Source organism: Cuculus canorus, chromosome 10 (assembly GCF_017976375.1).
Source record: "Cuculus canorus isolate bCucCan1 chromosome 10, bCucCan1.pri, whole genome shotgun sequence".
Lineage (NCBI taxonomy): Eukaryota > Metazoa > Chordata > Aves > Cuculiformes > Cuculidae > Cuculus > Cuculus canorus.
Genome location: NC_071410.1, coordinates 8,325,119 through 8,347,393, shown reverse-complemented (window position 1 = coordinate 8,347,393; position 22,275 = coordinate 8,325,119). Strand labels below are relative to the sequence as shown.

Below are 22,275 nucleotides of genomic sequence, written 5' to 3'. Positions count from 1 at the left end.
GCACCCTGATGGGACCCAGAGGGGGAAAAAAAGAAATCCCTCTCCCCAAACCAAGAGATTCATGTTCCTCTAGGGGAAGGAAGGAAGGAACAAAGGAGGAAGGGAGATCTGTTTAACTGCTTAAGGAGCACAGGCCACCAATAAAAATAAAGTTTTGGGAACCTCTAAGCTCACAGACAGGAAAGCACCATTGTGTTAAATTATCACATCCATCCTGAGTATTTCTTCTGCTCCAAGTGCCAGAATCTGCCCTCCAACCCTGCAATTTCCAAAGAAGAGAGAAACAGACTAGTGATGGGATTAAGAGCAGAAGCTGGAGGACGAATGTTGTAAGCAACAGGGTTCTTCATGGGCACACCCTCCAGGCCGATCCCATCAGATCATATCACATCATAGTGATGCTCTGTACCTGTACAAGGTCCAGGACAAGGTATCCTCCAGATTAACAAAGGCTCAACTTTTAAACAAAAAAAAAGGCCCTTACAGAACAGCCCAGCTAACCAGCAGTCACAAAAGTACACTCTCCATGCCCTGCAAGGCAAACCTCTGTGCAAAGGAATCACACGGGTGAAAGCTAAGAAGTTTGCTGGAACAATGACCACACCTTTAGCTATTGCCAGTCAAGCCTACACAGCCCAAAGATAGTAACTACAGACTGCGTTATGCAGCTGCCAAGAAGTTCAAACCTTCACTACAGCAGATGTCACTTTATAATCCCCTTGATTGTAAACGCAGGAATTCCCATCCTTGTCAAGCCAAGTTCCACTTGAGGAAATCATCCTTTTCTTCTGACCAAATCCCACTCCCTGCCCCGATCATGCTCCCCACGCAGGCCTTGCACTCCTCCAAGCCACTCCTGCCTCTCTCAGGATTTGCACATGAGGGCTATGCTGTTCCTTCCCCCCCTGCCACCAGTAACCCAGCACATGCTGGGTTCCCCCAAAACCCCAGTGCAGCTACTGCTGGGCTGGCCCCACTCAGAGCCAGCAAGGCTCCCTCTTTGGAGACACTCTCATCCCGCCCCTGCTGCTCTGAAAGCACCTATCACCTGTCCAGAGAGTGCCTAGATTACCTCTCTTACTGGCACTAGGAATAGGTGCTAATTAACTAGTGGTCAGCTGAATGTGTTTGAATCGAGAACACAAAATAAACTTAAAGACAAGGTGCTACAATGGGTAGGAAGACTTGAAGGGACTATTGTTACTTTCAGAACTCCTTCTCTTCCTGTATTTTTAAAGATTTAGAAGTTACAGTCCAAATAATTACTTGTTATTATTTAGGAGAATAACTGTAGCTATTAAGCAAGCTGTGCGATTATGTTATTAGAAATACAACATAATTTCAAAGCCTTTGAGAGGGTAGACCTCTACCTAAGAAAATCATCACAGCTTCGTTTTCCTCCCTCTCTCCTGGCTTCAATCCCATGTCACGGGTCTCAGTAACCTCTCAGAAGTCTGCTATGATGATATACATCGTTTGCTGGATAAGAAACCATTGCTCTGAACTTCTGGGCAGGTACACGCGACACTTCTGTTTTGATTCAGAAAAGCATATTTGGTAATTCAATAGAAATACCCAAAACCACAAAGCCAAAAGCTACACACAAAAACTCATCTCTTCAAGCCTGGCACTCCCTTCTGCCTGTGGTGGTGGGTTCAGGACAGGGAGTCTCCTATCTTCCCAGAGGGCACAACTAAGTCCAAAAACAGATGGACCTCCGTGGAAGGAAAGCAAATCCCTGCCCACATCTACAACTCTGCAGACCAGGCCCATCTCAGGGGGAAAGGAAAGAAGATCACTGGAAGCTGTTCAGCAAAAGAGAGCGTGCATTATGCAATTTCCATTTCTGCTGACAAACAACATATTTATAGGACAGGTAAAATAAACTACATAGCCTGCAAGACTCAGTGGCCTGAAACCAGGAAGCTGATAGACCTGGAAGGGAAGGAATTGGTTCCTGATATTTGCAAATGGGATGTCACAAAAATGAGATAATTAAATTTCAAAGCAGTAAGGAAAACAAAAGAGCACGAATCACAATAGCCAAGTCTCATAAAGAACTGCTTCTTGGGTGCAGGAAGATAATGACGCTAACCATTTTTCTACTAGATGGCAGTGTAGTGTCACACTATATAAAAGGAATTCTAGAAAGAAATTGCTTTCTATTTCAAGTGAATCTGTGCTTAGACTTGACTTCAGATAGTATGATATCTAACAGTACTCTCATTGTACGGGGACATGCCATCAGTCTAATAGTGCAATAGCAGCGATACCCTAGTTTTTAATTTCCCAGCAAAGCAATGTGAAAAGACACTGAACCCCTGAGCTGTTGTGCTACACCGTAGAGCTGCGTGTGCGGCCACGGACAGGATACCCTGTGTGTTACAGCTGAAGGGAACCAAACAGCTCCAGGAGCAGAGGAAGAGGATCTCGCTGCTCAGGAGAAGCAGCCAGCTGGGCTTTGGAGAAGCAGTGGCACCTTTTAAGGCTACGGTCGGCAAGGTGAGCAACTTCAAAGGAAGGTGCAGGGATGAGAGAGTAGCGCCACTAAAATTCAAAATGCAAGCACAAAATGAACGAGGTCAGGGCTAAAGGATAAGGCAAATATCTGCAGATAATTCAGCCGCAGGAGCAACCTTTACTTTGCAAGGCTGCCATCCGCATAAGCCAAACTTGGGATGGAAGAGGATGCAGGGCCGCTGGAACAGTCCTGACACAGCAGTGGCGCAGCTCGGTGCAGCGCGGGGGGTGCAGGGGCACAGCTGGAGGACCCTCGCTTCTGTGCGAGCCGCAAAGAGGCCACAACGAGGGGCTGCCAGGCCTGGTCTCCTGTCCTCCTGCACGATGCTCGCTGCTGCTCTGCAACTCCCGAGTTTTCCCCACCAGCGCTTACAATCGCGACAGCCTTCAAAGCCCCGAAGCCGCAGCAGAGCCGGGGGGGGGCGGGGGGCGGGTTTTGTTTTGCTCCGCAGAGCTCGATGCACGCTCGCACCCACCACGGCAGCCGGTTTGCATCCCCGAGCCCTCGCTGCATCCCGGTTTGCAGCCCGCTCCGTGCCGGGGATGGGGCTCGGTACCGAGCTCACAGCCCTGCAGCAGCCCGGGGAGCGCATCGCCCTCCAGGAGGGGCACCGGGAAAACTCCCCGGGGTCCGGATGCCCCGGAAAAGCTCCCCAGGAACGGGCTGGGTCCTCACCTGGATGGCCGGAGCCGCACCTCCTTCTTGCTGTCCACCACGGAGGGGACGCAGTTGGTGAGCTCGGTCCAGTCGGCGTGCAGCCCGCAGCTCCAGCCGGTGGAGAAGCGGGAGAAGAGCCAGGTCTCCCGTTTGCCGGGCCGGTGGCAGGTGCACTTCTTCTGCCCGGCGCGGCACTCGCAGGGCTGCTCCAGCTGGATGTTGCGCACCAGGTGCCTCCCGAAGGTGGTGCCCCCCGTCTTCTGGATGTGCAAGAAAACAATCAGGTCGTCCCCTTTGATGTTGAAGTCCACTCTCCGCAGCAAGTCTCCCGCGGAGAAATTGAAGCGGGGAACGAATCGCGCCGGCGTCTCGTCCTCCGCCCGGTACGGGTCTGCGGCGGCGGCGGGGCTGAGCGCTCGGAGCCGCAGCAGCTGGCACTCGGTGCCCGGGCACACGTACTGCAGCACGATCACGGCGAAGAGGAAGAGCATCACCAGCGCCAGCAGCACCTTGTGGGACCGGTCCTCCATCGTCGCCGGGAGCGCCGCGCATCGCCGCCACCACCACCGCCGCCGCCGCCGCTCACCGCCGCCGCGGGGGTTCGCCCCGGCCGCGCGCCGCCGCCATCGCCCCCGCCGGCCCTTCCCGGCAGCCCCCGCGCCCCCCCACCCCCCCGCCCCCGTGCCCGCCCCGGCACCGCCCCCGCCGCCGGCACCGCCCCCGGCGCGCGCCGCACGTGGCCGAGTCGCGCGGAGGGGGAACGGCGCGGGGTGGAGTCAGAGCCCCGCAGAACGGTCTGGGTGTGGGGGGACCTGGCAGCCGGTCTGGAGCCATCCGTGCCGTGGGCAGGGACACCCCCCCAGCCCCGTCCAGCCCGGCCCTGGACACCTGCAGGGAGGGGCGGCCACGGCTGAGAAGCACAGAATCATAGAATAGTTTGGGTTGGAAGGGACCTGAGAGATCATCCGGTTCCAACTCCCCTGCCATGGGCAGGGACATCCCACTGGATCAGGCTGCCCGAGGCCCGGGCAACCTGGCCTGGAACACCTCCAGGGATGGGGCAGCCACTGCCTCCCTGGGCAACCTGGGCCTGTGTCTCACCACTATCATGGTGGAGAAATTCTTCCTAATGTCCAGTCTAAATCTGCCCCTCTCCAGTTTATACCCATTGTCCCTAGGCCTATCACTACAAGCCTTTGTAAACAATCCCTCTCCAGCTTTCCTGTAGCCCCTTCAGGTGCTGGAAGGTCACTATAAGATCTCCTCTGAGCCTTCTCTTCTCCAGGCTGAACAACCCCAACTCTCTCAGCCTGTCCTCGTAGAGAAGGTGCTCCAGCCCTCTGATCATCTCTGTAGCCTCCTCTGGACCCATTCTAACAGCTCCATATCCTTCTTAAGCTGAGGATTCCAGAACTGGGCACAAGACTCCAGATGAGGTCTCACAAGAGAGGAATAGAAGGACAGAATCACCTCCCTTGCCCAGCTGGCCACGCTTCTTTTGATGCAGCCCAGCTTCCCTGGATATTCTATACCAGTGCCTCACCATCCTCATCGGGAAGCAATTCTTCCTAATGCCTAATCTAAATCTTTCAACTTAAAGCCATACCCCCTCGTCCTATCACTCCACACCCTTGTAAAGAGCCCCTTCCCAGCTTTCCTCTAGCCCCTTCAGTACTGGAAGCTGCTCTAAGGTCATAGAATCATAGAATCACCAGGTTGGAAATGATCTCTTGGATCACTGAGTCCAACCAGCACTGTCACTAAATCATGTCCCTGAGCACCTAATCTACCCCTCTTTTAAATACCTCTCCCTAGAGCCTTCTCTTCTCTTCTCTTCTCTTCTCTTCTCTTCTCTTCTCTTCTCTTCTCTTCTCTTCTCTTCTCTTCTCTTCTCTTCTCTTCTCTTCTCTTTTCTCTTCTCCTCATAGCAAAGGTTCTCCATTCCTCTTACCACACTGTAGCTTCCTTTGGACCCAGTCCAACAGTTTCATATCATTCTTATGTTGGGGATCCCAGAACTCAACACAATACTCCAGGCAGGGTCTCAAAAGAGCGGAGCGGAGGGGCAGAATCTCCTCCCTCAACCTGCTGGCCATCCTTCTTTTTGATGTAGCCATGACCAGGTGCTGGACACACCATGCTGTGAGCATGGCCGGGCACCGGGCTGCTCGAAGGCCACGTATGGCCCCTGCAACCATTCCCAGCAGGTTGCCCAGCGCAGAGGCTGCTGTTCCAGCAGGGAACAACAGATTTAAAGGCAGCAGCATGCCTGCAGTGCCACCATGCAGCCTGTCCATCACGCACCCCTCCATTGCTGGCCCCGCTGTGGCCCCGCTGTGTGCCGAGCTGCCCTTTCTCCCCATGCCACGAACACCCAGGGGTTGGCAGGGAGGGATGAGCGTGTTGACTGTTTCCCTTGACGCCCCAAGTGACTTAAGTTAATTCAGGTATCAAATACGTGTAGTATCTCTGTCAGCATATTTTGAAACCCCTCTGCATGCCGAGTGTGTTCTGTAAATAAAACAATAATAACAAGGACTCTGGGTGTATCTCTGATTAAAGCCCTTTCTATATTTATATGCAAATTATGTTCAGCCCTCTGGCTCCTGGTGTCTTGTTAGTGAGGCCTGGTGGATGGCATCACACCAGGGCTTGTCCAGGTGTGCTTTGAGTGTGGCTGCAGAGCTGCTGTTCACCCTGCTGTTCCGCAGAGCCGCCTGCCCGCTGCGTGCAACCCCCCCGGCACAGCCAGGGAGCACAGCAAACCAGCCTGGGTTTTTTTCTTTCCCTCATAAGTGCAACAGATGTTGTGACAAATGATGTCTGGGAAAACTGCAGCCTTGCAAGTGACTTAAAAAAATCAAACATCGGACGAGGCTTCTGACTAAAGAAGGTTTTCACCTCGTCCCCAGTGTCCTTCTATCCTTCCAAGGAGAAGCAGCCAAGGCAGGACGTGGGGTTTGACTGCTCCCAGTTGAACTGATATCCTTCAATGTTTAACCGTGGGGCTCGGCTGCAGGTGTTGCACAGAGATGCTGCATCTTGCAACAGTCTTCCCCTCACTCCAATCTATGATTCCAGGTAGAGCTGCAAATGCCCGAGCTTCTCCTTCCTCTCCCGAGCAGGAGGAGGGAGCAGTCCTCTGCAGCACCTCAGCTTTTGCTCTCCTGTTGCTTGTGATGCCTACATTTCTCTGCCTGGCCAATCAGCCAGGAGCTGAATTTTCTAATATGCACAGCAGAGAGCAAAGAAAATAATTTGAAAGCACTCTCCCAAACCTTTATCCATCATAAAAAGAAAAAAAAAAAAAATTGCCTGCCTCCTTTCTCCTCCTCTCACAGTGCTACTGCAATTCACTTTAAGTAATTTCACCAGGTACATGTGGTGTTTGGAGGGGATGTCTTTATGGTTTTCATCCTTGAGCAACCTCTGCTATCTCTCCTATTTTTTTCCCGATTGTCTCTAATATTTTGGAAACATTTACGCTCACAAGAATAGGCAATTTTATCACAAAGATTCTAGGCATGAGAACTACTGAGTTAATTTGCTTCTGTTTATATCTGTCTCTCCAAAATGAATGGATTGCACCATTTAATGAAAATGCTGTGTTCTGAAATTCAAGCCTTAAAATCATAAAGATGTTTCTGTGCTTTATATCCATCACTCTCTCAGAGCCGTTTATATAAAAAGGTACATTTGCCTCCAGCTTTATTTATTTTACATTATAAAATAACAAAGACATGTGCTGGATTAAAACTGATCCTGAATGCTAATACATGGGAATTAAAAGGAGGGAATAATGATAGCCTAATGTCTACACTGAATTAATATATACTATAAAAGATATGATGCGTACTGGGTTGGTGTTCCCAGCAGAGCCATTATTTTGGAATGGGCTAAACAAACAATGATCAGCCTTTCACTGATGAGTGATGGTCTCCAGTCTGCTGCCTTCTCACCCACAGTATGTAAATGATGCTCCCTAGCTTTGATCCAGGGACACAAAACATTTGCTTAGGCTCTAAAGAAATGAAAATTGCCCCAAACAAGATAAAAGTAGGACAAAACAGAGCTGTTAAGGTGTTACAGCATGGGCAACTTTCAACTGCTGGCGCGGCAGCTGGTGTAAGTTAAGAGGTCAAGCAAAAGTGCTGAGCACCTAGTGGAAAACAAATCTCTGCCGTCCTCCCAGCACATGGTATCCCCACAGACCCCAAACAAAGGGACCCTCTTCCTGCTCCCCATGCACCACCGTTCTCCTCTACTGACACCTCCGTGTCATTTGTGGCTGTGCCCTGACGAGCACATGGGTATGGTCACTGCTCCTCTTCTCTCCCGTCTATGAGCATCCTCTCCCACCGTCTGGTCCTCTGTGCCCCTTGCCACAGCAGCAGTTGCTCCCCCAGCACCTCCAGTCACAGCGCCTTTCTGCTTCTGTGGATGCAACAGCAGGGTCAAGCTGCTCTGGATTTCATCTTAGGCTGACTTCCCCTTCTCTACATTGTGAAAGGCAGGAGGTTGTGTGCAAAGGCACCGGGTATTTGCCCAGAGCCAGATCAATACAGCTTCTCGTGCCTCAAGCCGTAAATGGACCTTTGCAGCTTTAGGAAAATATTGTTAGCTCTTTGTGTGCGACTGATCATCACATCCCTGCCTATTTTCTAAAGGCCTTTATTTCCACACCATCTGAATTTCACTTCTGCATTTGGCTGGCAGCTGCTGGCTGCTTGGCCCCAACAAAAGGGAAACGCACACCAGCTTTGAGGTAAGCTAAGCTCTGGGTGTGTAAAACTGAGCTTTATTAGGCATTAGTGCCTGCAGCTTATTGGAAGGATCGAGGTTTCGTGCCATTTCAGCCAGAGCAGCTCCCAGGGTTGGCTGCTCTGCAGAGGTACAGGCAGGGGTGAGGGCAGCCGTAAACTCCCCAGGCAGAGAGACAGGACTGGGTTGCGGCAGCCCCCACCGGGGCTGGGGTAACCTCAGCTGCTGCTGGGAGAATGAGGTCTTTTCAAATCAGAAAGGAAACTATATTTGCACAATTAGAATAACTAAATTAAAAGAAATGAAAATGAGCCGTTCACTTTGCTTTGCTAAATCTCTTCGTAATGTGATTCTTCTTCCAGTAGCTGTGCAGGAAGGGGGGAGAAGAGAAATGAAAAAAAAAACCTACAGGAAATCTTCCTGTGTTGTGAAAATAGCATATTTTTGAAAACAATAAACACAACTGTCAGCAGTCCAAGTACTGATGCTTTGTTTTATGGAATTGTCTTTCTCAGCTGGAGCAGCTGATGGCTGAACATGTTTGTGATCCATGCTTCCCATTGTGGGTGACCAAAGTGATGGAGCAGATGCTCCAGCCTTGTCCTCCACTGTCCCAGAAGAATCTCTCCTACCACCACTGCCATAAGACCTGTGAAAACCAAGTACACTTCCCTGTTGAGGCTGGGTAAAACTGGATTGTAGAGTTAAAAGACATCACGGGGGGACAGACAGCATGAAGACACCACCCTCTTCCCTGAGGATGAGACAGAGTGGTGAGACAGTCATTGCACAGGTGGAAAAGCAGGGCTGAGAGCAAGGAAGTGGCCGGCAAGGGACCAAAGAAATGATGTGAGAGAGGGGCAGAAGCTCTGCTAGCGCTTCACAGAGTAAGGCCTCTATCTGGAAAAAGGATATGCAAATGATCAAAGGCGTGGAGCAGCAGGGTGATGAGTAAAACTAAGTAGAAAATGAGGCTTGATTATTCATAGACTTGACATATAAGAGAGTAGCTAATCAAAGGAATAATACAAGTTTACGTATCCTTTGTAATGTGGGCATCAAAGCTTTTCTTCTTGTCACTATGGCATTACCACCGCTCATTCCTAAAACCAAGCACACTAGATGTGAGCTTAAGGTTTCACTCTGGATCATGCCATGGGTCTCAGAGAGCCTGAGGTGTCTAAAAACACCTCTGTTTTTTCCAGCTATTGAACTGATCTAGCACTTATCTCCACTTCCAGATCTTGTCTTCCTGAATATAAATATTCCCCAAAGCTTTTTGGGTGTGTGGCAAACTGGGCAGCCTTTAAAGCTTAAGAGAAACACCTGGAAACTCAAGGGACTCATCTTGCAAGATAATCCTTTATATTTTGCTGCGGACTGGTTGCTAAGTAAACGTTGTAGAAATCACACATTGGTAGACGGATTTAGTGTGAGGTATTTGCAGAGTTCTTGCTGGGTACAGGAAGCTTTCAGAAGTACCTCCTTACCAACACATGGCTGTTCATTGCGGTAAATCTTGAATTTTCACCATCAGTTGGAGCCAGAGGAAAGGCAGTCTAGCTTTAAACTTACGAGGTATCAGCAGTGTTTCTATTTCACACCTAAATCTCAGTCTTGTGAAAAGCTTTATTATAGCCAGAGCTGATGTGAGGCTGGCATCTGGACACGTACCAGGCTTCTGGGCAACAGTTAGAGACTGAATAAATGATACTGTCCCATCACCACTGATTCTTCTCACAGCATGGCATTGGCTGAGAAACTGCTGAAACATCAAATTCCCTTTTGATGAGGACGGCCTGGGACAACTCCAGGGAACAGGATCCATGGGGATGAAAAGACTCTTTCAAATATGCATCTGAATTGGTGGGAAAAGGGAGAAGTTGGGACTGCTCCTGCCACTGCTTGCTTGTCTGAATAATTACAGTGATGGGTATATTAATGCCATCTGGCATTAGAGCCAAAGAGCAAACAGACATTGAAGGAGATGAGTGGTGAGGTGTGTGAAGCACCCTTTTGGAGGCGCTTATGAGCAGATTAGGAGGAATTAAAAAAGGTATGAGCCAATGAAGCCCAAGGCTGTAGGCCATATGGTCCAAGAGACATTTTGTGCCCTCTTCCAAGATATGTAATGCAAACCTCATGTGCTTGACCTACTTTAGGACAAAACTTGCAGCATTTGCCCAACGAAGGTAGGTAAGAGACTAACTCGTCTAACGCAGGGTGGTCTTCAGCAGTGGTTTCACATAGGAGAGAAAAGCTCTTAAATATTTGTTGCATCTTTCTAAAACCAAGCAGGGAATTCTTTCACATGGCCATGAAGGGAACAGTGGGAAAAGACACAGTGTTATGTAATGCTACCTCAATAGACAGTTCTGTGTGGAGTAAAAACAGTGGGATTTGCTCCAATCACAGAATCATAGAATCACTGGGTAGGAAATGACCCACTGGCTCATTGAGTCCAACCAGGGGTTACTTAACATCATCGAGGGAGGCCCTAGGGATACTTGAGGTCATCCAAGAAGGCTCTGAGATAACTTGAGATCAAAGCATTTCACTGGGGACTCCGTAGGAGTTACGTGAGGTCATATAATTAGGCACGGGGGATACTTGAGGTCATCCAATTAGACCCTGGGATTCCTTGAGGTCATCCACGTAAGTCCTGAGGTTACTTGTGGTCATCCAGGCAGATTCTGGGGTAACCTGAGGTCATCCAGGCAGGCCCTGGGGTCACATGAGGTCATCTAGGCAGGCCCCTGGGGTCACCTGAGGTCATCCAGAGAGGCCTTGGGGTCACCTGAGGTCATCCAGGCATGTCCTGGGGTCACCTGAAGTCATCCAGGCAGGCCCTGGGGTCACCTGAGGTCATCTAGGCAGACCCCTGAGGACACATGACATCATCCAGGTAGGTCCTGGGGTCACCTGAGGTCATCTAGGCAGGCCCTGGGGTTACTTGAGGTTATCTAGGCAGGCCCCTGGGGTCACCTGAGGTCATCCAGAGAGGCCCTGGGGTCACCTGAGGTCATCCAGGCAGGTCCTGGGGTCAACTGAGGTCATCCACACAGGCCCTGGGGTCACCTGAGGTCATCCAGGCAGGCCTTGGGGTCACCTGAGGTCATCCAGGCAGGCCCTGGGTTCACCTGAGGTCATCCAGGCAGGCCCTGGGTTCACCTGAGGTCATCTAGGCAGGCCCCTGGGGTCAACTTGAGGTCATCCAGGCAGGCCCTGGGGTCACCTGAGGTCATCCAGGCAGGCCCTGGGGTCACCTGAGGTCATCCAGGTAGGCCCTGGGGTCAACTTGAGGTCATCCAGGCAGGCCCTGGGGTCACCTGAGGTCATCCAGGCAGGCCCTGGGGTAACCAGAGGTCATCCAGGCTGGCCTTGGGGTCACCTGAGGTCATCCAGGCAGGCCCTGGGGTCACCTGAGGTCATCTAGGCAGGCCCTGGGGTCACCTGAGGTCATCCAGGCAGGCCCTGGGGTCAACTTGAGGTCATCCAGGCAGGCCCTGGGGTCAACTGAGGTCATCCAGGCAGGCCCTGGGGTCACCTGAGGTCATCCAGGCAGGCCCTGGGGTAACCAGAGGTCATCCAGGCTGGCCTTGGGGTCACCTGAGGTCATCCAGGCAGGCCCTGGGTTCACCTGAGGTCATCCAGGCAGGCCCTGGGTTCACCTGAGGTCATCCAGGCAGGCCCTGGGGTCAACTTGAGGTCATCCAGGCAGGCCCTGGGGTCACCTGAGGTCATCCAGGTAGGCCCTGGGGTCACCTGAGGTCATCCAGGCAGGCCCTGGGGTCAACTTGAGGTCATCCAGGCAGGCCCTGGGGTCAACTGAGGTCATCCAGGTAGGCCCTGGGGTCAACTTGAGGTCATCCAGGCAGGCCCTGGGGTCACCTGAGGTCATCCAGGCAGGCCCTGGGGTCAACTTGAGGTCATCCAGGCAGGCCCTGGGGTCACCTGAGGTCATCCAGGCAGGCCCTGGGGTCAACTTGAGGTCATCCAGGCAGGCCCAGGGGTCACCTGAGGTCATCCAGGTAGACCCTGGGGTCAACTTGAGGTCATCCAGGCAGGCCCTGGGGTCACCTGAGGTCATCCAGGTAGGCCCCTGGGGTCACTTGAGGTCATCCAGGCAGGCCCTGGGGTCACCTGAGGTCATCCAGGCTGAGCCTGGGGTCAACCTGAGGTCATCCAGGCAGGCCCTGGGGTTACTTGAGGTCATGCAGGCAGGCCCTGAGGTTACTTGAGGTCGTCCAGGTAGGCCCAGGGGTTACTTGAGGTCATCCAGGCAGGCCCAGGGGTTACTTGAGGTCATCCAGTCAGGTGCAGGGGTTACTTGAGGTCGTCCAGGCAGGCCCTGGGGTTACGTGAGGTCATGCAGTCAGTCCCTGAGGTTACTTGAGGTCGTCCAGGCAGGCCCTGAGGTTACTTGAGGTCATCCAGGTAGGCCCAGGGGTTACTTGAGGTCATGCAGTCAGTCCCTGGGGTTACTTGAGGTCATGCAGTCAGGCCCAGGGGTTACTTGAGGTCATCCAGTCAGGCCCTGGGGTTACATGAGGTCATTCAGGCAGACCCTGGGGTTACTTGAGGTTATCCAGGCAGGCCCTGGGGTTACTTGAGGTCATCCAGGCAGGCCCTGGGGTTACTTGAGGTCATGCAGGCAGGCCCTGAGGTTACTTGAGGTCATCCAGGTAGGCCCTGAGGTTACTTGAGGTCGTCCAGGTAGGCCCAGGGGTTACTTGAGGTCATCCAGGCAGGCCCTGGGGTTACTTGAGGTCATCCAGGCAGGCCCTGGGGTTACTTGAGGTCATCCAGGCAGGCCCTGAGGTTACTTGAGGTCGTCCAGGCAGGCCCTGAGGTTACTTGAGGTCATCCAGGTAGGCCCAGGGGTTACTTGAGGTCATCCAGGCTGGCCTTGGGGTCACCTGAGGTCATCCAGGCAGGCCCTGGGGTCACCTGAGGTCATCTAGGCAGGCCCTGGGGTCAACTGAGGTCATCCAGGCAGGCCCTGGGGTCAACTTGAGGTCATCCAGGCAGGCCCTGGGGTCACCTGAGGTCATCCAGGTAGGCCCTGGGGTCACCTGAGGTCATCCAGGCAGGCCCTGGGGTCAACTTGAGGTCATCCAGGCAGGCCCTGGGGTCAACTGAGGTCATCCAGGCAGGCCCTGGGGTCACCTGAGGTCATCCAGGTAGGCCCTGGGGTCACCTGAGGTCATCCAGGCAGGCCCTGGGGTCAACTTGAGGTCATCCAGGCAGGCCCTGGGGTCAACTGAGGTCATCCAGGTAGGCCCTGGGGTCAACTTGAGGTCATCCAGGCAGGCCCTGGGGTCACCTGAGGTCATCCAGGCAGGCCCTGGGGTCAACTTGAGGTCATCCAGGCAGGCCCTGGGGTCACCTGAGGTCATCCAGGCAGGCCCTGGGGTCAACTTGAGGTCATCCAGGCAGGCCCTGGGGTCACCTGAGGTCATCCAGGCTGAGCCTGGGGTCAACCTGAGGTCATCCAGGCAGGCCCTGGGGTTACTTGAGGTCATGCAGGCAGGCCCTGAGGTTACTTGAGGTCGTCCAGGTAGGCCCAGGGGTTACTTGAGGTCATCCAGGCAGGCCCTGGGGTCAACTGAGGTCATCCAGGCAGGCCCTGGGGTCACCTGAGGTCATCCAGGTAGGCCCTGGGGTCAACTGAGGTCATCCAGGCAGGCCCTGGGGTCAACTGAGGTCATCCAGGTAGGCCCTGGGGTCAACTTGAGGTCATCCAGGCAGGCCCTGGGGTCACCTGAGGTCATCCAGGCAGGCCCTGGGGTCAACTTGAGGTCATCCAGGCAGGCCCTGGGGTCACCTGAGGTCATCCAGGCAGGCCCAGGGGTCACCTGAGGTCATCCAGGTAGACCCTGGGGTCAACTTGAGGTCATCCAGGCAGGCCCTGGGGTCACCTGAGGTCATCCAGGTAGGCCCCTGGGGTCACTTGAGGTCATCCAGGCAGGCCCTGGGGTCACCTGAGGTCATCCAGGCTGAGCCTGGGGTCAACCTGAGGTCATGCAGGCAGGCCCTGGGGTTACTTGAGGTCATGCAGGAAGGCCCTGAGGTTACTTGAGGTCGTCCAGGTAGGCCCAGGGGTTACTTGAGGTCATCCAGTCAGGCCCTGGGGTTACGTGAGGTCATTCAGGCAGACCCTGGGGTTACTTGAGGTTATCCAGGCAGGCCCTGGGGTTACGTGAGGTCATGCAGTCAGTCCCTGAGGTTACTTGAGGTCGTCCAGGCAGGCCCTGAGGTTACTTGAGGTCATCCAGGTAGGCCCAGGGGTTACTTGAGGTCATGCAGTCAGTCCCTGGGGTTACTTGAGGTCATGCAGTCAGGCCCAGGGGTTACTTGAGGTCATCCAGTCAGGCCCTGGGGTTACGTGAGGTCATTCAGGCAGACCCTGGGGTTACTTGAGGTTATCCAGGCAGGCCCTGGGGTTACTTGAGGTCATCCAGGCAGGCCCTGGGGTTACTTGAGGTCATGCAGGCAGGCCCTGAGGTTACTTGAGGTCATCCAGGTAGGCCCTGAGGTTACTTGAGGTCGTCCAGGTAGGCCCAGGGGTTACTTGAGGTCATCCAGGCAGGCCCTGGGGTTACTTGAGGTCATCCAGGCAGGCCCTGGGGTTACTTGAGGTCATCCAGGCAGGCCCTGAGGTTACTTGAGGTCATCCAGGCAGGCCCTGAGGTTACTTGAGGTCGTCCAGGCAGGCCCTGAGGTTACTTGAGGTCATCCAGGTAGGCCCAGGGGTTACTTGAGGTCATCCAGTCAGGTCCCTGGGGTCACCTGAGGTCATCCAGTCAGGCCCTGGGGTTACTTGAGGTCATCCAGGCAGGCCCAGGGGTTACTTGAGGTCATCCAGTCAGGTCCTGGGGTTACTTGAGGTCATCCAGGTAGGCCCAGGGGTTACTTGAGGTCATCCAGTCTTGCCCAGGGGTTACTTGAGGTCATGCAGTCAGTCCCTGGGGTTACTTGAGGTCATCCAGGTAGGCCCAGGGGTTACTTGTGGTCAAAGCACCTCTCTGGGGTCATGTTAGGGGTTACTTGAGGTCAACCATGTAGGCTCTGAGGTTAATTGCATTGAAAGAAATCGTAAAGGCAAGTTCAGCCCTTCACAGTTCAATTGCCTCTGTTTAATTACTCTGGTTTTGAAACAGATTCGTTTAACCTGGTACCACCCGTTTGCCTGGGCGCTCTTTAGTGCTCGTGTAGTAGATATTGATTTATCTTTATTTGGTGCCATTCTGTGTACAGACGGCATCTTGGATGCTGTATAAATATTTGCTTATTGACGCTGATGCTGAATTGGACAACGCTGTCTTGTGTAATCTGTGGGAAAGGGAATCAAATACAGGAGCAAAACAAAATCACAGGAAGAGGTCTTGAATTTCCACAAATGAGTTCATTCAATTACTTAATTTGTAAAATGAATGAAAGAATAAATGAAGGTGAAACAAAAAGAACCCCGAGCATTACCAAATAATAATAAATAAAGGAACCTTTGATGCCCGCTTCTTCCCAGAGCCTCCTGAGCAGCAGGGCTGATGAATCTTCAGGGAGTGATCTCGTAGTCCAGTGAAACAAAGAAATGCTCGTTTCACAGTGAGATTTTGCAAACGCAGATTTGCCAGGGATAGCAAATAAATAATTCAGTTTCTGAGGAAGTGAAGCTAAATTTTCTTTCCTTTATATAATATCTAGTTCTGCCAGTTGCAAAAGGCGTACGGCAAACGTCCCCCTACAAAGCACAAATGAAGGACAAAGCAGGAGTTTAATTTTCCAGTTATGTGTAAAAGGACTCCTAACAAAGGAAAAGCCCACCTTTCTCTGTAGATCCCTCCTGCACCGCCGCAAGTCCAAAGGGAGGCAGAATGTTTGTGTTATATTACACTGGAACTTCTGGAACAAGAAAACAAAGATCGACATTTAGAATCTAGATGTCACCACACCAGAATTCAGTAGACGATCCCCATCTGGGCTGGATGTCAATAAAGAATATTGAGCACTGTGATTTTGTGTTGTTTCCCCCAAAATACTTAGGGTTCATAGCATTACAACGCTTTGCAATAAGTAAAAGAAAAGCAGAGCAGTCTGAATTTATACCTCCTGATCCTAAATTCCGCCCCGTGTGGGTCTCTTGGCTTGGGGCCATGCTTTGCCAGAGGCTCATGGCCAGCCCTGCATTTGCATTGCTAAAGGCACAGGCTGCTCTTTGAATCCCTGCTTTGTGGGAGATGCTGCCAGTCCTGCATGTGCCTTAGCTGCCACTTCCCCAGATTAAAATAGTAGCAGCTATTTTAATCCGCTGCTGGAATACGTCTGAAGAAATTCCTTGCAGTCCCTTTCTTCTCCACCCAGCTGGCACGGAGCCTTGTGGCACGGCGTGCATGTGCAGTTTTTGTTCCCTGGCCGGATCCATCCTTGCCTTGGACAGGAAAGTTAGATGTGAGGGTACCCGCTCCGTGCTGTGAGCACCATAGAATGGTTTGGGTTGGAAGTGACCTCAAAGCCTATCCAGTTCCAACCCCCCTGCCATGGGCAGGGACATCCCACTGGCTCAGGCTGCCCAAGACCCCATCCAACCTGGTCTTGAACACCTCCAGGGATGGGCCAGCCACAACTTCCCTGGGCAACTTGTGCCAGAGCCTCACCACTCTCATGGCGAAGAGTTCACCAGTTCGGCAGGTGAAGGCTGAGCAGAATGGACTGGCCCCATCATCGGCGTGTCTCCTGCTCAGAGCTTGGGAGTTAGTTTGGGATGCTGTAGGGCCCTAGAAGGGATGGCTGGGGACCAGTAGAAGTCCCACCACAGCCTCATCTGTCCCTTAGCCAACTGATGCCAACAGGAGCTCTTCATCCACCAGGCTGAGGGCTGCATGGGCAAACATTTGCTGTGTAGATTGTAAAATCTAGGCCAACGCTGCTTAAATAAGAGAAGCTAACAGATGACCTTTGCTTTGTCTTGAGCCTTTGTTAACTGTGAATCGATCTAACCAGAAAACAAATGGGCAGAGGAGAAAGGTTTCAGCTTTTTTTTTCCTGCCCTGCCACGGGTGGCAGGATCCGCTGCTGTTGTGTGTACGCTCTGTTATACACTGGTGGTGTGCATGCACTGGATTACTGTAGCGAAAATTACCTGTGCAAAGAGAGGGTAAAGACAGTTATTGTTTTAATGCAGGGGCCCGATTCCGCTCCTTTTCCTGCTCATCTTTCCCTACTAAAGGTAAGCAACACCCAACAATCTGTTCCTACACCCTCCCCCCCCCCCCCCCTTCAAGGGGTGTATGACAGCAACTCTCAGCATCAAAATGCAGCAGGAAATGTATCCTTCAACTGCACAGAGCTTTTACAGACCTGCCTAGGTCCCAAGCGATATTTTTATATAGAAGTGGTAAATTCTTGCAGTTGTTTGTGTCTGAAAATGCTCGGGAGCAAATTGCTACATTTCTATACACTCTTCCAACCTGCTTGATTGATGCATGCTCATATTTTTAGAGTGCTGATCCTGGATGGCTTCAGACTCAAGATCCAACCCTCCCCAAAGCAGAGCTGCTGCAGCCATCCCTGTGGAGGAACCTTGATGCAGAACAGGTTCTCCTTTAGACCGTTCAACCCGGGATCACTCACCCTGCTCCATAGGATGTTCTCCAAAATGCATTTCCCCAACAGATGTGGAGCTTTAACCATTTTGGGGAGCAATCCACCATTTAACTAAATCTTCTTTAACTAAATGACTAAAGCACACGTTGGATTATAAACTCTGTCATGTCTTTGCTTGCAGTCCCTACCTAGCAAAAATCTCTTGGCCAAGAAGTCTGTCTCCACTTGCCGCTGGCCGTTGGACCAGCTCCATGGGTTTACATGAGCTGAGGAGTTCCAGAAGCTTCTTCTACCTCTGAATTTTCAAGGGGCTCTGGATAAATTCATCTGCCAGAGACATGAGACCGCCAATGGGAGGCTATGACACTATGCAGAACACTGTAACAACCAGGAGAAAAATATCTTATCAAAAATATTATTTCCTTTCATGCAAAGAATCAAACTTTAAATGATCCCATCTGTCACTTTCATCTGCACCTTGTTCCATTGGCTGGATTTCGCTCATTAAGATAAATTTCAAGCCAGCAGATCATTTTTACCTTCAGGGCTCTGATGAAATGTAGTGTTTGGTACTTTCTCCCCTCGTCCATTTTTGACAGCCGTGACAGAAGAATAAGCGTATTTCTCGTATGCTGCTTTCCAATTGTATGGAATGGCTTCGACCTTCCAAAAGGGAAAAACACCACTTTCAAATTCCTCCCTTTCCCCCATGGGACTAGGAGCTGGACAAGCCTCTCCAATAAAAGTTTCCCATTCGACCTTGCATCATAAAACCCTCTTTTCTTTATTACTCCCTCTCCTCAGAGCTTCCCCAGCAAACCTCTAGCCCTTTCAAGACATGGGCTGGAGAGATTCTATATTGTGCAAATGTTTCAGATGTCTTTGTTTCTTCCCTGAAAAGACATAAAAGAGATTTGTTGGATTCCTCACCTCATAACCAAACACAACTGTATACCGTGCACTTTGCGTGTTACGGCTCCCCATGCTTTCAGCCCCAATGACTTATTTTACTGTAAGTGTAATTAAGCATTGGAGTGGTTTCATGAGGGATGTGATAAATCATCTGCCACTTAAAGTCTTTAAATCAAGACTGGGTGTTCTCAGTGGGGTCTCGCTCAGTGGCTGGAGCACACAGAGGCTCTCAGTGCATTTACAGGAGGGTGTATAATCACATGGTCATGGTCAGCCATGGTATTGAGGAATTAAGGGATGGGCGGGATGGCCTTTGTTATGCAGGTTGTAGGATTAGTTGGACTTAATGGTCTGTTTTAGCCTTTAAATCTGTGAATAGGGAAAAGGAAAGAGAAAAAAACAAAACCGAACAAAAGTCCCTATTGTAGGCAGCATGTTTCTGCCTTCTGAAAGCAGGCAGCTGGAGCTAGAAATGAGTGTTAGGGAATACCAAGGGCACCCCTGTGCGCTGCTGCCTGCACCCACAATCCCACAAACCCTCCAAACAGCCTCTTGCAAGCAAACCCAGGAGCCCCAAACCACTGAGATTTGCTGACGGCAAACATGAGGACATGTACAATGAACAGCAGACATGAGGACATGCGCGGTGCTCAACTGATTTTCAATTCCCCACATCCCTCTCTGCCCTGCCCCGAGGTCATTTTAGGTGTTCCAGAACTAGAAATCTAATGCTTTTTTTCTATTTCTAAATTAAGCTAATTAAAATTTTAATCTGGTGGACATTATCTTATTGCATAATTAGAAGAGCTTATAGTGCAGTGGTTTGGTTGGTACCAATCCTTTTTACTTTAAATCATGTTTCATTAATTGAACAGAGCTTATAAGGTAATAAGCTAACTATCTGTTCTTAACAAAATATTCTATTTTCCCTTGCAACCATACCTGGCCTGAGCCTGCATGCTTTATGCTGTAATTGTTTTCCTTTAGCGAAACATGGACAATTACACCTGTGGTACACATGGGAATTTCGGGAGCTATGGACACCCCTCATAGATGCTGCTGCAGGCTGACTCCATGTAGCAAATAGAAAGGATTCTCTTTGGAAAATGGCAAATCCAAACTACCCAGTGACTGACTGATATCATCTGCTTAACTATGGGTTACTGCATAATTAATTACTCCCAGGTCTTTAATAAGCCCCAAAGAATCTTTCTATATACTAAAGTGTTATTTCTCTGCCATACATTTTCAAGAGATTAACATTAATTAATTTAACTCATCTGCATACCTAAAACTCTGCTAAATCCTCTATTGTGCCACCTGCTGTCATTTCAGATATCTAGGACTTCCGAACTCCCATAGAAGTAGAAACAGATCAAACCCATCTATATAAAATAATTTAAGAAATAAGTAACTTTTCAATACCTCCCATAGTGTCCTATGCAGAACAGGAACAGGGGTTTGCCCTGAGTGCCGGTGGAGCCCTTCCAGCAGGTTTATCCATCCAACTGGGAGTCAACTTCCAGCTGATAGCGTTGACCCAGTGCTTTTGAAAGACACCAAATTCCCTAAAAGCATAAATAAAGAGTTAAACCACAGTTTATCTACTCCTTGGTCTAAGGCACCTCCACCATTGAACATAAATCACTCAGACCATCTATGATCTACTGACATATTTCCCTCCTAGAATAGGAGCCTGACACACGCAAATCCTCAAAAACCCTTCTCCGGAGCAGAGCTGAGCAGCAACACAGGCGACGTGGAGGGATTTGCTGTCATCCCTTCCCATAGCCCATGCTGTGCATGTTGGGACACGAAGGATGCTTCCCGAAAACAAGGTACCATCTCTATCCCATTCCCCCCAACCCATTACCATCCATGGTCACCAGATGTGCACAGGAACCCGAAGAGCTCATAAGGCTGGTGGGCCCATGGATGAGTGCTGCTACCATGAACAAACCTCTAATTAGTTACTTTAATAACAAGCCAGAACTTCCAGTTGGCCGAGTCATGGTAGCTGGAGTATTTTTTTGTCAATGAACAATGTCAGGAAAAGAAAAAGAGCAGCTTTTTGTCAAAAAACCCCCTGCTCCATGCAGCAAACATTCCCTGGATAAAACCTGCTATTTTTTTAATAAGAAAACCGGAATAAAAATTCTTGTTTTTCTGCAAAAAAAAAGAGAGTTTGAAAATGCTGTTCATTTCTCATGTAGCAGCTTCTGAAAATGCAGAGATTTTTAGTAGAAGGTTGTAATTAAGGTTAAAAAAAAAGAAGAAAAAAGAGCAATTTCCACCCAGCTCTATTGCCAGCTCTCCTTCGCAAGCTGGTTTGGGATTAACGGTATGACAGCAGCCCTGTTAGCTATGAGAGAGCCATTTGAGTCTGTGGTGACATGGAACTCACACCATGGAAGCAAGCCATAAGGTGCAGCCTGCCCTCAGCAGCACCGATTTAGGCAGGGAATGTTGCTGGAAGCTGGGAAGACCCAAAGAACTGTCATCTCACAAAGCTGAGCTCAAGCGCTCTTTCAGGTCTTGTTTGGAAATAGACACAAAATTAATCCACAGCTCCAAAATAGACAGCACATAAGCAGAATCCATTTCCTACCCAATAATTCATTTCCAAAGTAGTCAGTAACTCTGCACAAGGTGAGCCCCAGCAGCCCTCTCTGGTTTTAATTTGCACACTTGTTTTGTTCAGGATGCAGTCCCTGCATTTCCACCTCTCCAACACTGGAAACCTCACCTGGCCCGGACACGGACAGGATTGACAAACTGAGACCTCTTTATCAATTCCATTGGTGGTAGTGCATGGCCATTCTTAGCTGGTGGAGCGATTTGTCTGGTTAATTCCAATAACAAACGAGACTCATCCATGCTAACCAGTCATGCAATAATTAATTTTTTTTAAAAAAAAAAAACCAAAACCCAAAACACCTGAGAAACCTGAACATATATAAGTCTATGGCCCACCTGTGTCCTGGACTGCATCAAAAGAAGTGTGGAACATCTCCACAGCCCTCCTCTCCAGTTCCTCCTGTTAAACTGGGATGAGCCAGACCTGGTAGTACAGGTCTAGACCTTGCTCTGCACTTTGCAACATACGTCTCACTCCCTTGGAGCCAGCTAAGCAATGACTGCCCTTGGGCACCACTGAGGAACCTCCCACACTTTTTCTTGGAGAGCAGTGCTGAGACACACACATTAAGTGGGCGAGAAAGAGAAACTATTTATTTATGATTTATCCCATTCACCGAGTTGTCTGAAAACTGCCGCTTGAGTAGGTAGTGAAGCAGCTATGGTGCCCGTGGCTCAGCACCCGTTCACTGTTTGGTGGCATCTAGCTATGTCCTAAAGCCTTTGCAGCCTCCAGCCCAAGTAAAGCTCTCCCTCTCCACTTAACTGCTTAGTTTACACAGCAAAACAGCTCTCCCAAATATTCTTACAGCACATCAAACAATCCGGCTGTCGGGCCTCCAATTTCGGTGTGATTGGTAATCAGTGCACCAACCATCAGAGTGGGTTATTAAAATATCTGTCATGATGAACAATGTAAAATAAATGCAGATAAATTGTGTTACTCTGGGTCATTTAGTTTTAAGTGCAGCAGGCTCTGTGGTTTTTTTGCTACTTAAGAGATATGCAGCATGAAACAGCACAAATAAATATAGATGTAGAGAACATTAGATACACTTTGTAAGAGCAAATTATGCACATTCACATTTCATTCTAGTTAGATCAAAATTAGATGGTTTTCCTCCATTATCTCAGTAGATACACTAAAAGCCAGTGATTTATGAAAGAAACCGGTGTGAATG

General features: G+C 50.4%; 1 protein-coding gene and 1 long non-coding RNA gene across 2 annotated transcripts in view; both read right to left on the bottom strand.

Annotated features, from left to right (window-relative positions):
* HS6ST2 (heparan sulfate 6-O-sulfotransferase 2) overlaps positions 1–3,824 on the bottom strand; it is a 128,465-nt gene extending 124,641 nt beyond the window's left edge. Inside the window, exon 1 of the mRNA XM_054075978.1 lies at positions 3,197–3,824. Within this exon, the coding sequence (XP_053931953.1) occupies positions 3,197–3,708 (512 nt within the window). The 5' untranslated portion in view covers positions 3,709–3,824. The remainder of the gene's footprint in view (positions 1–3,196) is intronic.
* Positions 3,825–17,588: 13,764 nt separating this feature from the next.
* LOC128853216 (uncharacterized) lies at positions 17,589–19,993 on the bottom strand. The gene is made up of 3 exons (XR_008451543.1): positions 19,883–19,993; positions 18,085–18,208; positions 17,589–17,923 (listed from the first exon to the last, which is right to left on the bottom strand). It is a non-coding gene; the product is annotated as an uncharacterized LOC128853216 (long non-coding RNA).
* Between the last annotated feature and the right edge of the window lie 2,282 nt (positions 19,994–22,275).